This window comes from Branchiostoma lanceolatum, chromosome 1, assembly GCF_035083965.1.
Source record: "Branchiostoma lanceolatum isolate klBraLanc5 chromosome 1, klBraLanc5.hap2, whole genome shotgun sequence".
Taxonomy (NCBI): Eukaryota; Metazoa; Chordata; class Leptocardii; order Amphioxiformes; family Branchiostomatidae; genus Branchiostoma; species Branchiostoma lanceolatum.
Window position 1 is genome coordinate 17150524 of NC_089722.1, and position 17050 is coordinate 17167573.

Genomic DNA, 17050 nt, shown 5'->3' on the forward strand with positions numbered 1-17050 from the left:
TCTTTCAGAGAGAGGCACGTCGGTCTGAATGAGCCGTTGTTTGTAGGCCATTTAGGACCGTCTAAAAACAGTTTGGCCCTTTCTCTGAAAATAGGTATTTATTCAACATGGCTCTTATTCACTGCCAAAATCTGATTCTAAACTGCTCTATATATTTTCGCGTTTTGGTTGTTTCGTGTGAGCACATTCGTGCGTCTAATTGCATAACGCCACCGTATCGAAAAAAGAGTGACTCCACTAGAGCAACTTATTCGGGGGGTTCGTTGCTCGCTGAGCGCTGTGGCCAATTCTAGGTCGCAGCGAGGTCGCAGCACGTTCACTGTCTAGCGGAAAGGGGTCTAGGTTTAATGGATAGCCGTCGTTACCTGACGTAAAGCGGGTATCAAAAATGAAAGTGGGTATCGATATATCTCACTGGGCCGGGCCTGTTGCGTTATTGGTGACTGTTTACCAAAGACATTCGCCAACTGGTTGTGAACAGGTGCCAGTGTGCACCAATTTGTCGTCTGGTGGTGAATTTTGGAAAATTTCGATGACTTGCAAATGGCGCGAATGGGCGTGGACTAGACGCCAACAAGACGCCAACAGGCGCGATCACTGCAAATCTCTCTTTGAATGTAGATTGGTTTTGAATTGAGTGGCAACACTGCGGTTTCCAATATCTTGTATTTCATTTGGGGTCGAAACTGAGAATGTAACATTCCGGACGCGTCCATTTTGTTTGTAGAGGTGGTCACGTGTATTACCCGGAAAATTGGCGGAAAGTCCGCAAAGGTGTCTCAATAATTTGTCGCAAACAGGCGCATTCCAGTGAGATACCCGCTAGAGAGCAATTTCGATTACTTTTAGAAATCATTCATGACGTTCCGCATCTTGCGGTATGCCTTTTTCACGGCTTTGCGGTAGATGTTGTTGCGGTAGGCGTAGACGATTGAATCGGTGAATGTCGAGGTCTGCAGGATGCTGTAGGTGATGTCTCCCATGATGGCCGTTGTGTAAGCTGTGATGCCACCAAACTTGAGCAGGCAAACAAAGACTAACACCGGAAGCCAAGAGACCCACTGGACCCCGACAACGATACCGAACGTCTTGACAGATTTGAGCTTCCTCTGCAGCTGGTCTGCTTGGGCGAGCCAGGCCTGTTTCTTGTCGTGTTTCTTCTGGTTGTCCCAGGCCACCTTGGAGATCAGGCCGGCAATGCAGCAGGTGATCGCCACCCCGAGACCGCACAGGAACATGGTGACGGTGCTCTCTGTACCCCCAGGGGTACACGGTGACAGCAGGCTCACAGGCTTCGCGATGTCGACAGAAGCCACATCCAGTGCCCAGGTTGATACACGCCCGACCCGTGCGAGCCCGACCAGAGGCGGCACCAGAGCGATGATGAAGCAGGCGGCCATGCCGAGGGCGAGTCGGGGGGTTGCCAGGTGCGAAGCGAAGTGGTAGGGAAACGAGATGTGTACCCAGCGGCAGAACAAGAGACCCGCCTGCAGGTAGACGGTCAGACAGCTCAGGAAAGAGACGAGGAAAGTTTGGATCCTGCACCCAAGCCAACCAGGAGGTTCGCCGCTCAACAGACTGTGGATGCCACTTGGGGAGTACATCAGACACTGGGCAACGTCACAGAGGGCCATGGCACACAGGAAAATATTGCCTGGCTCCTGGAATAGGTTTGTAGCTGGTAAATCAAAGGTTCGTGTTTGGCCTGAATTTATTTCTACTTTCTAAATATGTTCCTAGTTGTGAAAATATTTGTGATGTTGAATGTGATATTTCCAATAGTTTATGACTATTGGTAACATAATTCTACCATTACATTGTTTTTACCATTTTTGCCATCATTTGTAAAATTTTGTAAATGGGTTAATGGGCTGGGGAGGAGGCAATTTACACACCCCTGAGAAGTGTAGGGAAGTATACCTGGGTGTCATGCATAGATCACTTAGCACAAAAGACCCACCAGTGTCCAGCAGGGAAATCTACAAATTTCCAGAGGCAGACAGTGGGGCCAGATTATCCCCTTCATTTATGGGGGCAATAACCTAAATCAATTTCGAAAATGTTTCTAAATATTTCTAAACGTTAAAGAATCACATACATGTTTAAGAATTATTCTAAATAAAGAGATTTTCAATTTTAAAATTCTTAACTTTAGATTTTAAATATCTAACTGAAGTCAAATTTGTATTGTTCAATGTTTTGTAATATATAACTTGAATGTATAACTTTTGTTCAAAATATTTAAATTTACACAAATTTAAAGAACCCCTCGGTGACTTGAAATGTTTTTGGCGCCAAAACATTCTATATCCTGAATTTAAAGATTTTCAACATATTCGCGTATTTTGCACATTTCCAGTGTTGGCAAACAACGTGACGTCCCTAGCTTTCGGTAGTCTACCACAGTGAATATCGCTGTGCAGTATTATAAGGAAGATTCAACTTATGATTTGGAAAAATATCCAAAAACGGCGACTTTGATTCGACAATACGTACCTTTAATGATGACTGGCAATTAATTAGCTTTCAATGAATCAAATACATTTAATGGTGATATAGCCACCATTATCGTTTTATGATAGTAAACTTGATTGTGCGTCAATATCGCTGAATATTTTTAATGCCATAGCCCTAGCCATCTTCCTTCTTCACTCATGATCAATCCCAGCTGTTAAGGGTCGTTGGTCGTCCCCATTCTATGGCGATAAACTGACCAGCTCACGATAGACGATATTAATTGCAATCTACTTTCATGAAGGGGGTTTCGGCAGTACTTGAAAATATCGCTAGGGGTTCCCACGTTTCTTCAGGGCCTCAATAACTACCCACATACCACAATTCATACAAATCCATCTAAAGGAACTTGATTTTTAGGTGCGAACACACAAACACAACCAAAAACAGTACCCCCGTCGTAGGTAAACGTCCTTCCCGAAGGTAACAAACCAATGATTAGGAAACACCTACCTGCATGTCGTCGTCAGTCACGATGACGCCGATCAGACAGCCGTTGCCGAAGAGTGTCCAGAGTGCGTGGACGACGAGGATGAGGACCAGTAGATATTTGATCGGTGGGTAGAGGGCGTACACACCACATTCCACTGGGTTATAGCTCACTACCTCCGTGGTTATGTTTCCTGTAGTGGTGTTGCCAACGATTAACTCGCAGAATCCGACCTCGTCTGTGGCTTTTACAAGGCTGCTGACGCCTTTTGCTGTGATGTTAGTTACATTCTTGGCAAGTTCATAGGTGACGTTTACATGGCGTGTCACAAAATGGTTTAGAAGGCCCCCGACAAACTGTCTCGTGGCGTTTGCGACGGTGAGAGCGCCACTGGTGATGTTTGTGACGGCTTCAGGTGAGATGCTGAGGAAACTCATATTTTCGCATCACCTGTCACCAATCTGAATCGACTGCCTGAAATTTAGAAAAGAACAGTCTTTAAGTGTTTTCTTGTTGTGACTTGATAGAATGCAGCTACTGACTTGCGACTTGATAGAATGCAGCTGGTTTGCTATGTGCTCTGAGGAAGAAGATACCAAAGGACCTACTCCTTAGACTATACATGACAATCGTAAGGCCAAACCTCGAGTATGCAGACATTGTCTGGTCTGGTCTTACCAAACGCGACCAAAGGACTGTGGAATCTGCCCAATACCAGACTACCCGAATCATCAGTGGACACTTCGGGCTACCGTATCCTTCCTACGAAAGTCTCTACACCGAACTATCACTACCATCACTCCAGTACCGACGCAAGTTCCACACAACTGTGACTCTCTACAGACTCTTGAATGGACGCTGCCCTCCACATCTCCAGAGTTTGCTACCCCAAACACGTGCGCCTGATACCAACTCCCGCTATCCCCTAAGGAACAGTGAACACCTGACTACTCCAACGTGCAAAACTACCAGATCTCAGAGAACATTCATTAGTCGAGCGATCTCACTCTGGAACTCTCTTCCCAGTAATATCCGCACATCCCTCACTGTCATCTCCTGCAAAAACAAACTCTGTACATCACTCGGCAACAGATACTCTGTAAATAATTGACTGACCTACCACAAGTATTAGATGACATGTTGTTTAATCTGCTAACCTAGTATGTAATATAAACCTAAGTTTTGGCTTGACATTGTTAACGATTTATATATCTTGTGCATTTTTTTTTCATATGCGCGTCAGTCCTGTGATGGTTTTTGCTAATTTTGTTTCTTCGATGTAATTTTACTTTGTGTTCTGTGTCCGCCGCTATGTGTGTGTTTGACGCATGCGCACTTTGTGAAAGTTTGTATTGAACTTTGAATATACTGTTCCCAGGGCTAACCCTTTGTAATAGCCTTCGGCTAGTTGGGTAGTCATGGCTGTACTTTCCTACAGTCAAATAAAATCAAATCAAATCAAAAATCACCATTTTCTTGACTGTCGTTGTTTGTTTGGTGTTCCTACAGTCATGGTACATAAGTATTATGTTGATTAGCAGGCCATGTTATGAAATAGGTTAGGGAGCAGTTTAGAATAACTGGTTAGTTTTGGACCAGTTGCTGCCCGGGTACATGTACGTGTTAGACATGTAGATAATTTTCTTGAGAGTAGATTGTAGAGATTGTTATTTGTTGTTACACGTAGTTCTTACATCGTATCTGTGTCCGTAAATTAGACCTGCTATGTCCCTTAGCTAGACCGGCTGTCCACTTGTTATCAAAGCCCCGGTCACACTAAACTCACGTCGTACCTGCGATGGGGTTTCTTCCGTCATGACAGCGCCGTACGTCGTACGTTTGGGAAAAACCGGGTGCAATAGTTAACACATACAAAGTGGTGGTCACATATAACGTAAGTACATCGTACGATGGTTTTTTTGAGTGTACCTAGGTCAATCACAGGTAAATCGCAGGTAAATCGCACGTAAAAGTAGCCATCGCCGAGCGTCCTACGCCGGAAAATACAGTTAAAGATGATTTTGAACATGTTCAAAATGTTGCTTCCGTCACCGCACGATTTTCATTACCCCCAATACAGACTTCACTACGGCCTTATTTTAATATCAATGAGGTGAAAAATGTATACATTTCGACCGTGTTCTGATGGTTTCAGTTTTCCCTGATATTGCCGATGTTGTTGAAAAGTGCAGCCACCAGAGCACAGTGGCAGCCGGTGTACAGCGCGCCCGCTGAAGAGCCTGCTTTCAAGGCTATGATTCTCCACGTGTCAGATCGAGTATCGCGCGCAGGTGATGCATATGATTGTTTTATGGCTATACGCACGTGGGTTTATAATCATATCAGACCTCATTCCCTGAAGAAACTACCCAACTTATGGCGTGACTTCTGTGATGAGAACTATACTCTAGTCTCACGCTATCTGAAGCTGGCAGACGCACGGGAACAGCAGCACAACCAGCAGGACGACTAGAACTGAGTTTTTCATTGATATCAACGATTGCTTTATGTTGTAAACATATTATCCTGTATTTCTTAACGAAAGAAAGATACTAAAAAGACTGAAACTTTCATTTTGCAGTTTATTGCTGTCACATGCACTTCACTTTCAGAGAAATCCATTTATCAGTACAACATCCCACTAAAGATATATCAAACCATAAAGAAATGTAGTGCTCCATGATCAGTTGGAATGTTTTCGTTTCACCTTCGTTTTATTTCTTTACTTCTGATTGGTTGTTTAAGGGAAATTACTGTAAGGTTTTTTTTTTATACATTCGAAAACAAAACTGAATAAGGAGGCGTTTTAATACATTAAAAGAATAAGGATGCGATGCAGCAAACGTTATTCTGTCCAATCCAGTTTGGATGTGAAAGGGTGATTTGTAAAGATTATTTCATTAACATATCTTGATATTAAGGGATGAAAAATGAAGTTACTAGAAGACATATCTTTATGCTTATGCGTCTCTGTTGTCATAAACTTAAAACAACTGAAGGCATCCTCGCCGCACATATCTATACATGCAAATCGGCCTATATCATATGGTGCTGCTATGGCAACGAACCCACAGGGCTATTGTAGTACTGTTTCAGATAGACTCTTAGCTGTTTTCCCTCTGTGTTCGGCACATCTCCCCCCCCCCCCCCCCACCCCCGCACATTTCGCATCTCATCCAACATCCCGGCCTGCCTCCATGCCCCGGGGACAACTTGCCCCTCTGGCCCCTCTTCATCCAAGTCTCTGTTTTGTAAGCCTGGGTACCTTTCTCTCATGAGATTATGCAAACACATAGCAGCGCTCACTATGAGCTCGACTGCTTTTAGTTTCTGTAGTATTCCCCACCACACTCTCGAGCCAACACTGCACGAAATGGCCACGTATCCTGACGGATCCGACGTATCCGGAATCGGGCCTCATGGCGTTTCCGAGCGAATCCGGAAAAATCCCAGTTCACTGCTCGGATACTGAAGTGCCCGCAGATCCGATCAATTCCGACGCCGTATTCTTCTGGATTCGTGATGCGCCTCGGATACCCGAAGATATTTGCGCGGATCCCTCGTTTTTTGATATTTGGAATGTTCGGATTGTTTGTATGTCGGTAGTTGCTTCGGATCCTGACGAATAAATACACACGGCACGGCATGATCTCATTTCCTGACGAATCCAGCAGATCCGGAATTGCGCATCATAGCAGATACGGAACGTTTCCGATTGGATCCGATACACCTCAGATCAGACAATTCCGGCGCCGTATACGTCTGGATCCTTCATACGTTTCGGGTACAGATACGGAACGTTTCCGAGCAAATTCAGACAATTACCAGGTACACCTCAGATCCGGCAATTCCGACGCCGTATACGTCTGGATCCGTGATGCGCGTCGGATACCTGAGGATATTTGCGCGGATCCTTCGTTTCTAGATATTTGTCAATATGGCAGAGATTTTCGGATTGTTTGTCGGTAGTTGCTTCGGATCCTGACCAACAAATACACACTGCACGGCACGCGGCATGATCTCAGATCCTGACGAATCCAACAGATCCGGAATTGCGCATCATAGCAGATACGGAACGTTTCCGATTGGATCCGATGCACCTCAGATCCGACAATTCCCGCGCCATATACGTCTGGATCCTTCATATGTTTTGGGTACAGATACGGAACGTTTCCGAGCAAATTCGGACAAATACCAGGAACACCTCAGATCCAGTAATTCTGATGCCGTATACGTCTGGATACGTTTCGGGTACAGATACAATATCTACTTGGATCTTTCATTTTTTTATGTATTTGCCAATATGTTAGAAGTTCAGATTTGCCAATATGTTAGAAGTCATGAGCTGTCTCGGATCCTGACGTGTACGGAACACGGATTCGTGTCGGATATCCAATTTACCCACAAGACACTTCTGGGCGCGACAAACGTTAACGGTTTTCTTTCGGTTAACAGCACAGACAAGAACGGCGTTTCATCACCTTCTGTGCTTAACATGGCATCGCCAGAGTCTACCATGGTCGACCAGTGATTTTTGAGTGACTTGAGAGTCGAAGGGAATTCGGTGTAAACTCAAACGCACGGAATTGCGACGTTGTCTTCTTCGTGCATGCAATATTCGTCGCCCCCCTCCCCCCTTGTAAACGCTGGTAGGGAGTTGATTCATCATTTTGAGGGACTGCCCTTTGGTAAGTACAAATTGAAAAATTCCCGTTTCTAACTAGTTTTGACGTCAGTTATCCTCCTATTGTGGCTTGACATATCATCGCATTCGCATGACCATAAGAATTCTCCAGCCGACCTGCCCTTTTACGGCGTTAGGATCTAGGAAATTTAAAATTTCAATTTGTTCATTCTTGCCAATGGTCAGCAGACATGTGTGTCTGGTTAACGTTTCAGATACAAAATAGCAAGCAGTGGAGGGAAAGATAATTAAAGATATGGAAGGGAAGAAAATGTCATAAGTATTTGTCCCACAAAGATCCCACAGTTTGTGGATAGTGAACTAGAACTTATAAGGAGGCAGTAGTGTGCCTCAGTGATTATTTCATTCAGTTATAGCTGTGCATGTTTGATCAATATCATATTCAAGTTATAGATGTAAGTTTTACGTAGTCAATTCAACGATGCCCAGATTCATTTTTTTACACATGTGAGTATGTGATATGTTTAATATTTGTCATTGTTTCCATTTATATATATATATCCAGTACAGCATCGGCAGATACTTCCTTCACAAATGCAGCACATATTGTGAGGACCTTGGCTGGGAACAAAGCAATCAACTGTCAGATGCTCAGCTGCTGAGTACCTCAGGCTCCTTTGGTAAGTCCATCATCGGTACACTTCAATGTTAGCTGAGAGAGGCATGATGGATATCCATTGTCCCGTGTTTTTTGTAGCTGCTGTGATGAAACGAAGCCCATGTCAAAATCATGTGACATGTTCCTTAAATACGTGAATTGATATTTATTCATCATTTGGTTTTATCATATAGGAACTGGTTCATCACAAGATGGACTCCAAGCTGAGTCCAACATGCAGATACAGAAGAAATCAGCCTTGCCTGTCCCTTACCAAGAATGCATGGAAGAAGTGAACTCAGATGTAGTCAGAGAATGGGGAGAGGACGATTATACACATGCAGTTCCACGGCATATGCTACTTACGTTTAAAATGTGGCGCGTCATCATGGGAGTTCTTCAGACAGTATAATGTTACTTTCTATTTTCAACCTCTGTATTTGAAATAATTGTATCTGATGGTTTTTAGACTAAGAGCTGGCCACAAATAAGGCTTTTATTACTTTAGTGGAATATTTAGAACATGTAGATAATTTTGGTCCAAGGGCACTATACAGTAGTAAATATTACCACAATGTTGTGATGGTGTTACTTGTAATACATTTCATAATTTTTCAGAACATTGTGCTTGCACAACCCCAATTTACCGATATTAACCTGCATATGCAGTGGTGCTTTGAGTATGTGGATGTCCCTCAGCCTGTCTCAAATGAAATGGATCATTTAGCCATATAGTACTTCCGTATTGTATTGTATTTGATAGTTTTTGAACTTAGAAATACATTATGTTGAGATATGAAATGATACATATGTTACATACAGGCTTTCCCAAACTTCCTGTCATTCAAAATGATGTTTTGGGTATAGTTAAATTAGGAATGCAAGCACATAGTCGGATCCGTTACGGATTCGTTGTTGGGTCCACCTGTACCCGTCAGTATTCACCATTTTCTTCAAAATACAGAAAAATCCCTGTACGCATCCGTCAGGATCTGTGTCATTTCCGTACAGTGTACGGCTCCGTATTCGTCGAAAATCCCTTACTTTCGGATTCTTCAGGAAATATTCCATATACCGGTGCGGAAATAGTCGGACACGTTACACGAATCCGCATGTATCCGTCAGTATCCGCCAAAAATACAGAAAAATTCCTGTTCGTATCCGTCAGGATCGGTGGCATTTCCGTACAGTGTACGGCTCCGTATTCGTCGAAAATCCCTTACTTTCGGATTCTTCAGGAAATATTCCATATACCGGTGCGGAAATAGTCGGATACGTTACACGAATCCGCATGTATCCGTCAGTATCCGCCAAAAATACAGAAAAATTCCTGTTCGTATCCGTCAGGATCGGTGGCATTTCCGTACAGTGTACGGCTCCGTATTCGTCGAAAATCCCTTACTTTCGGATTCTTCAGGAAATATTCCATATACCGGTGCGGAAATAGTCGGATACCTTACACGAATCCGCATGTATCCGTCAGTATCCGTCAGTATCCGACAAAAATACAGAAAAATCCCGGTACGTATACGCCGGGAAACGAGGCCATTTCGTGCAGTGCAACTCAATCAAAAGTGTGTCGTATTGGCCTAGTAGGGTCCGCCGCTGGACCCACGGACTCACCCATCACCTCCGTCGCCTTCTCGCATTCTGTCTTTCTTGCAGAACCCTGATGAGGGCTGCCAAAATTACAGCTTGCCTTCCCTGTACTCTAGTTAGCTGTATCTGCAGCCATACCAGCCTGATTCTTTCTGGTGGCATCACCATCTTGCGAAGGTCAGATGAAATATGCACACATATGGGATGAGCGACACGTGACAAATCGCACGACGCCTGAAAATTTTGAACATCACCCGACGCTCTACGATAGCTGATTTTACCTGCGATTTACCTGCGTTGTACGGGAAATGCATCGTACGTGCATCGTAGGTACGACGTGAGTTTAGTGTGACCGGGGCTTAACTGTCGAAAGCAGTCTACAGACAAATGACAGTAAAGTCACTATATTTGTCCCTCCGCTTGCCCGACGCAATGGAAGAAAACAATTTTTGGATTGTGAATTTTCCCGACATCAGCAGCACGTGGCGTTCACGTGATAAACGCATGGCCATGATGTTATGCCGTGCAAAAAGGTATCATCCGAGCGGGGGTCGCTAGGTTGTATCAAACCTTCCTAAAACTGGCAAGAGTTTCAAACCTCGAATCACCATGGATAGTCTACGTCAGCTACTTTTAAAAGATACTAGCCACCGTGTAAGCATGGGCATTTGGCCCCGGCTCCGCAGACTCAAACAATAGCGAGTTTTCTTCCCCGCTGAGTAGTTGCGTAAGACTTTCCTGTCGGTAGTTATGCAAATACCCGAGGGTCTCCCGTCGTCCCTTGCGCGAAAGCCCCTCGAGCTAACTTCAAAACTTCAAAACTTCGCTCGGAATTCGCTCTTGGCGCCTGCGGCGCCACGGGGGGCGCCCTTCGGGCGCGCTTGGGGGGCGCGGCGCGCTTCGGGCGAGGTCGGCTTTCGGGTAAGCTCGAGATCCGCGCGCCCGCCTATCGCCCGCCTATCACATATATATATAGTACAAACTCTCCTTCCGAGGGCTACAGCCTATGGTGTAAGTTAGAAAGACATGATTAAATACGCGGTGTCGAATTACATATGAAATGCGTCATGCATGACGCTTCCGTGCTACTTGTTGTTACTGGTTCATGAGTTTATTCTGTTATGTCGCTGGACGTAACCCCTTTTAAATGTTTTGTATAAAAGAGAGAGATGGTTTTAAGGATCATACTTATGACGTTCTTTGTTTCTCATGAGAACAGGCTTTGGCATAATACACCATGACATGTGGACATGACCAAAACTGGACATAAACTACTCCTGCACGTAAATAGGTCATGTTACGTTAACCATCAACATTACATCGTAGGTACATTTGAGTCTTAGAATTACTGTGGCAGCTGTGGGGAGGATAGTAGAATAGAAAAAAGATAGACTTACAAGTCCAAATTCTGACGCTCTCTATGTCGTCTCGCTAGAGCTGTTTTTTTTGCACACGATTTTATACGAACCCCTAGTAAGCGTTATTCTCTGTTACATTGAACAGTCTAGACTCCCTTGGCAGACTTAGCACCTACTTTCAAAATGACATTTATGTGTCAAAGTGATTAGGTTTAAAAGGCTTGATCGGTTCCGATATCTCGCAGAGGTGAGAGGAGAGGGACGTTAGAAATCCCGGACAAAACTACCCCTCTCGATCGAAGCCTCTGCTTGGAGAATAGCGGGACACAAATGAGTGGGTGAGTACGCGACGTTTAGCATCAAAAGTGTTAATACGGTTGTTTGGAAAAATAAAACTAGTACTTCTACCAACAGAAGACAGCAGCTTTTGAGCACTATGTTCGATCACGGATAATTGCGCCCATGCTCTAGTTGGACCATATTTGCGCACCATACATTTGGAAACAGTAGACCGAGAAAAGAACTCTCCTTGTCTCTGTTGAAATGTAATGGAACATACCTACAAGCGAAATTGATTTGGAGTAAAACCTCCGACATGGCCTTGAATAGCCGAGTCGTTGGAAAGGTCTGGCGTGATTGAGTAGCTAAGATAAGAGGAGGACAAAACGTACTTAAATGTGGAACCGTACAGCATCAATGGTGGAGGTGGTTTATTCATGCAGAATCGGTGACACGGGAAATACATACACATGATTTGTTTTAATGGAATAATGACTGCGAAGCTGACGTATAATGAAGACGTAGAAATAAAGCAGATACAACAAATCAACCTACCCCAGGTGGCAATTTTTTCAACTGATACATCACTTTAGTCAGTTTAAAGGCTTTGGCAGGAGAGGATTTGTTCGCTACATGTCAATCAAACCAGTCAGAAGGAAAGACATATCGAATTATTATACGGTAGACCTCCACAAGACAGTTTAGCTCTGTCTTTGCTATGAAAGAATAAGGAGGAAGGAAGTTTTAATCGAAAATTTCTGATATCATGAACAAACGGATAATGAGTGTGTTTCACGTACATGTATCTATATATCTACAAGACTGTGTAGACGATTAAAATGCCTGCACCATTTTACTTTTCCATTACTTAGAATTTCCTACAGCAAATCTGTACATTTTGCTGTAAATAAGCAAAAGAAATACATTATCTGGCAAACATTGTAAATTTTAAAGGTCCAAAAGTGCACCAACATCGGAATCACCGGTCAAGACTATCTTTTGTCCACCTGCGTTGGTAGGCAGTTATGATTTTGCCACGGGACGAACTGTTTGGCGATTAGATATTACTAGCCTGGACGCCAGGCTGTTTTCAGAGCCTACACAGGCCAACATGCCCCCAAGGAAATTCTCCACAGACAAGCCTTCGTTAGACCCTCAGCAACAGTCTGCCCAGATGACTGCAGTTGCTCATTGTCTAACTGAAAGATGCGTGTGGTAGAATTTCATTGGGAGCATGTCGGCTACGGAGCCGAGGAGCTGTCCGGTGTAGGCCCTGGAAACAGGCTGGCGTCTCGAGGCCTTCATGTTACCGGCGCTCAACAGAACATGACATCAGCTCACGACAATGAAATTTGACCATGTCTATCAATCCCCATGGTTTGATATAATAAAAAGAAGTAACAGGTATCATAAGTAATAGAGAAAGGCTCGTACCGTGTTCGAGAACGAAGTGACGAGATCGACGAACATCTCGCAAATGGGCCGCGCACGTTTCAGTACGTGGGTTGATAAGCGGTGGTGGAATCGTCATTCGTTTGCCATATTTGTAATGCCATTGAATATATCTACAAGACGTCATTCAAACAACATTCGATGTTTTTCTCGCTACTGATTAACTGCCGCTGCCGGAAGTGCATAGCCGTTGTTATTGTAGACCGGACGACCAGAACAAAACCGATAGCAGGATTATCAACATCATCACATCTAAAAGACCATGGTGTTACCGGCGTTATAAGATCGTAGTTAACAGAAACAGTTATGGATGAACTGATGACAGGATCTAAGTCACAAAGTGTAGTTTTTTGTTATTTTGGCTTAAGCTGTTCGACCGTTATCATTGAACATCATCACTAAACAAGTGAGAACCATTTATTATAGAGTGCTTTATATGTTAGGGATTTTCCATCATTACCTTCGCCGAGAAGGTTATGCAGAGGGTAGCGTTTGTGTGTGTGTGTGTGTGTATGTAAAGAAGCAGAATAACTCGAGAAGGCTTGGATGGATTGTCTTGATATTTGGTAGGTGGGTAGGTCTTGATGAGACTAAGAAATGATTAGATTTTGGATCCCCTAGCGGCTTGTTACAGTACTGCAGTGGAACTTCCTGTTTTGATATCTCGTGTTCTGGACAAGCTATGGAACTGATTTTTGAGTGGTAGATAGCTCTTTGGACAGAGAGTAAGTGGTATAGGTTTTGGCCCCCTAGCGGCTTTTTTGGAACTGCAGGAGCAGGTTTTGGTTCAGACTTTGAAAGGGAATAACTCAAGAAGGGCTTGATGGATGGTCATGAATTTTGGAAAGTAGATAGCTTGAGTGATAATGTACATGATTAGATACTTTTTATGCAAATCATTATCTAATTTGCATAATTAATGAGGAAAGTTTACACAGCCGCCAAATTCCATGGTAGGACTCTCAAACATGTGACATTTGTATCTGAGGAAGAGAGAAATATTATTAGATATCAACTATGCAAATGAGGACCTCATTTGCATAATTAATGAGAAAATACTATAACTCAAGATGGGCTTGATGGATGGTCATGACTTTTAGTATGTAGATAGCTGACGTGATACTTTGTATGATTGGACGATTATTATGCAAATCAGATTCTAATTTGCATGATTAATGAGACAATTTAAAAAACCTGCTGTGTACCATGATATGACTATTCAAATATGTGACATTTGTAACTGAGGAAGAGAGGGATGTTGATAGATTGAAAATATGCAATTGTAGGCCTAATTTGCATAATTAATGAGTAACTACGTTAATTCCATACAGGTAAATGATGGCAATTTCATAGTTGTGGCATTTGGAAGTTATGTGAAGGTGTACATAGTTGAATCAAATTATGCTGATACAGACCTCATTTGCATAATTGATGATGTTAGCATATCTATTAACCTTCTTTGTTAAGCTTATGCTTTGGACAACGTCTGTTTTTTGGGTGAAGACGATCAACTAGTATGATTTATAATTAATGAGAGACACTCCTAATACGTCAGTCATAAAGGTTAAAATCATTTGGCGAAGGTATGAGGTCGTGGAACTCTAGTTATCTATCAAATGCAAGTAATTGATACATATCATATACCTTGCGAGAGAACTAATCCCCACAATACAAGTTTAGCACCCATCAATATGTTTGATTTGTAGTAGATTTTTGTGAATGTCTAGTGGTTAGTATTTGGTGCTCTCAATGCCCGGATTCAATTTCCAGTGTCGATACCATATAACTAGTAGGCTTTGGGCTGTTTGTTATTTTACTTACGTCGATACCGCGCGTCTATAGTGCGCTCTCACCAAATAGTGCAAAGACTTGGTTCTGTTTGCAGTTTGATATGATCTTCTTTCAAGATACTATTGGCAATGATATACAATGGATCAGTGAGGTTTTCTTTAACAAACGGAACTTAACATCTAAAACACAAGAAAACGCAGATACCTGAACAGAAGTCGTCACGGCTGGCGACGACGCTAATCTTATGCTAGGGTCACATTTCCAACCCGGGGCCCGGCCGGGCAGTCTTTGGGAACGAAAACTATGATATAAAAGACAATGAAGCACACAAAACTTTTGAAAAATTATTCCTTACCATGCGTTATGTATATCCTTGATATGCGTCTTTTATGCTTTGTTTTCTCAAACAGCCCGGCCGGGCCCCGGCTAGGAAATGTGACCGGAGCATAAGCCAGGAATGAAGACGGGAGCTGCGACGGGCCGGGATGAAGCTCTCCTCTAACTCTAAATCTCAATATCTGGCGGCGCACTGCAGACTCAGCGTGGCTAGGCTGACGTCAGGACGCGCCCGTGCCAGGTGCCATCAAACGCTATAATCATACCTGTTACAGTGAATGGACTTAATTCGTATTACTCTAAATGCATGTAAGTTAGCGTGGGTGTTTTTTTCATTTCGCTGGTGGGAGAAAATGGAGTGATCGCGAGGGTTTTAAGATCGCGTTTGAAACAATAGCAGCGCTACAGTCATAGGTGGGCAAAAGTTTTCCCAGTGGTTTTAAGTTCGCGCTGAAAGTTCACCGCGGAAACCGAGAACATAAAACCACCACGAATTTTGCATTTCTGCATTTACACTTATGTGTGAAGGGGGAGGGGGGTGGTGTTCAACTGAAATCAATTCCATGCCATCATCACGTCTTGAAAAAAAGAAGATTTTGAGGTTGCATAATAAGAGCAAGAATAGAGTTACAATGTTTTTGACCAAACTTTTGCCCAAAATTGTGAAGACTCCATTTATGAAAAGGAGGTTCGACTCAAAAAGTCGTTTTATACGTGGCCCATTTCATATTGTAATAAACTAGAATGAAATTGAATGAAATGAAAATTCTGCATAGTTTAGGATAATCAGCACTGATTGTGTACACTTAACCATCCTCCCAGACCATTAGATGTATAGGGTGGAGCCCATCTCCGTTTCGGAAACACTGGGCAAACTGAGGTGCAATCACTGCAGCAGGGGGCTAGTCTAGTATGTACCATTTTTATAACGGTATGACTCGATTCGCCTCTCGTGTCCCCGGGCGCGAACTTGAATGAATTTGCATGTTAGCATATGTCTTACAACTTTTACAATTTTCATCTGTGTTGGCCCATAGATGAAGAAGTTATATACGTGGCCCCATTTCATATTGTGATAAATCAAAATAAGATAGAATGAAATGAGATTTCTGTGAAAATTATTATAATCAGCACTGGCTCTTTACACTAAAACATGTTAGTCAAATTATCCCTTATAGTTAAATATAACAAGAAATGAATGAATGAATGAATAAATGGCAATCAAGAAAAGAGTTAACAGAAAATATCTTTGTGATAAAAATTCCCAAGCTACTAGTATGTGTGTGCCTACTGTAAAAGCCCAGGCTTGTTGTTGACCTATTTTTATGTGTTTTCGTTGGCTTTTTTATTTTGACAAGTTTCGTTTTGTGAAGCTTGTGTGCCTAGGTGGCTTAATTACGTCCATGCAAAATGGTACATAGGCTGTACAAACCGTAAGTTTCTTCGGTTGGGTACATCTAATTGTTAGAAAGATGAGAACAAAGTTTTCGACACACCAAAACACGATATCAATTAGCAAAATACACTGTCTAATGGCGTCCGACCAGGGTAGATGTCTTGTACATCTGTGGCCGACATTCTTCAAGGTTTAAACCCATTAAGCTACTTTATATAACGCACCCATCAACAGTCGACACACCGAAACACGATATCAATTAGCAAAATACACTGTCTAATGGCGTCCGACCAGGGTAGATGTCTTGTACATCTATGGCCGACATTCATCAAGGTTTAAACCCATTAAGCCACTTTATATAACGCACCCATCGACAGTAATCCACATGCATGTTCATGTACAATGCGAGACTGAGGCACAAATTATTATATCAGTTGGTCAAACTCTGCCCAAATAACACAAGTTGTTCAAAGTCTTATCTTAGTAAAGAAGCATCTTAGTTTTGGAGCATTTTCTCATAGTTCATGCAAACGAGGCCCTCATTTGCATGATTTATGTCTGATAATATCCACGTACACATACCTTCCAAATG

General features: G+C 42.9%; 1 protein-coding gene and 1 long non-coding RNA gene across 2 annotated transcripts; one reads left to right on the forward strand and one right to left on the reverse strand.

Moving 5' to 3' along the window:
• Positions 1 to 845: 845 nt before the first annotated feature.
• Positions 846 to 3381, reverse strand: LOC136445438 (adenosine receptor A3-like). The gene is made up of 2 exons (XM_066443505.1): positions 2968 to 3381; positions 846 to 1661 (listed from the first exon to the last, which is right to left on the reverse strand). The coding sequence occupies exons 1-2, from the start codon at positions 3379 to 3381 to the stop codon at positions 846 to 848; spliced, it is 1230 nt and encodes a 409-aa protein (XP_066299602.1).
• A 2923-nt stretch (positions 3382 to 6304) lies between these two features.
• Positions 6305 to 9228, forward strand: LOC136438408 (uncharacterized). The gene is made up of 2 exons (XR_010756419.1): positions 6305 to 8269; positions 8442 to 9228. It is a non-coding gene; the product is annotated as an uncharacterized lncRNA (long non-coding RNA).
• The last annotated feature ends 7822 nt before the right edge of the window (positions 9229 to 17050 follow it).

Bases quoted from the DNA above. Each gene is read 5' to 3' on its own strand.
- LOC136445438 (XM_066443505.1), bottom strand. From the start codon at position 3,381: ATGAGTTTCCTCAGCATCTCACCTGAAGCCGTCACAAACATCACCAGT. The intron at 1,662-2,967 runs GTAGGTGTTTCC...AACCTATTCCAG, and splicing joins TGACTGACGACGACATGCAG to GAGCCAGGCAATATTTTCCT.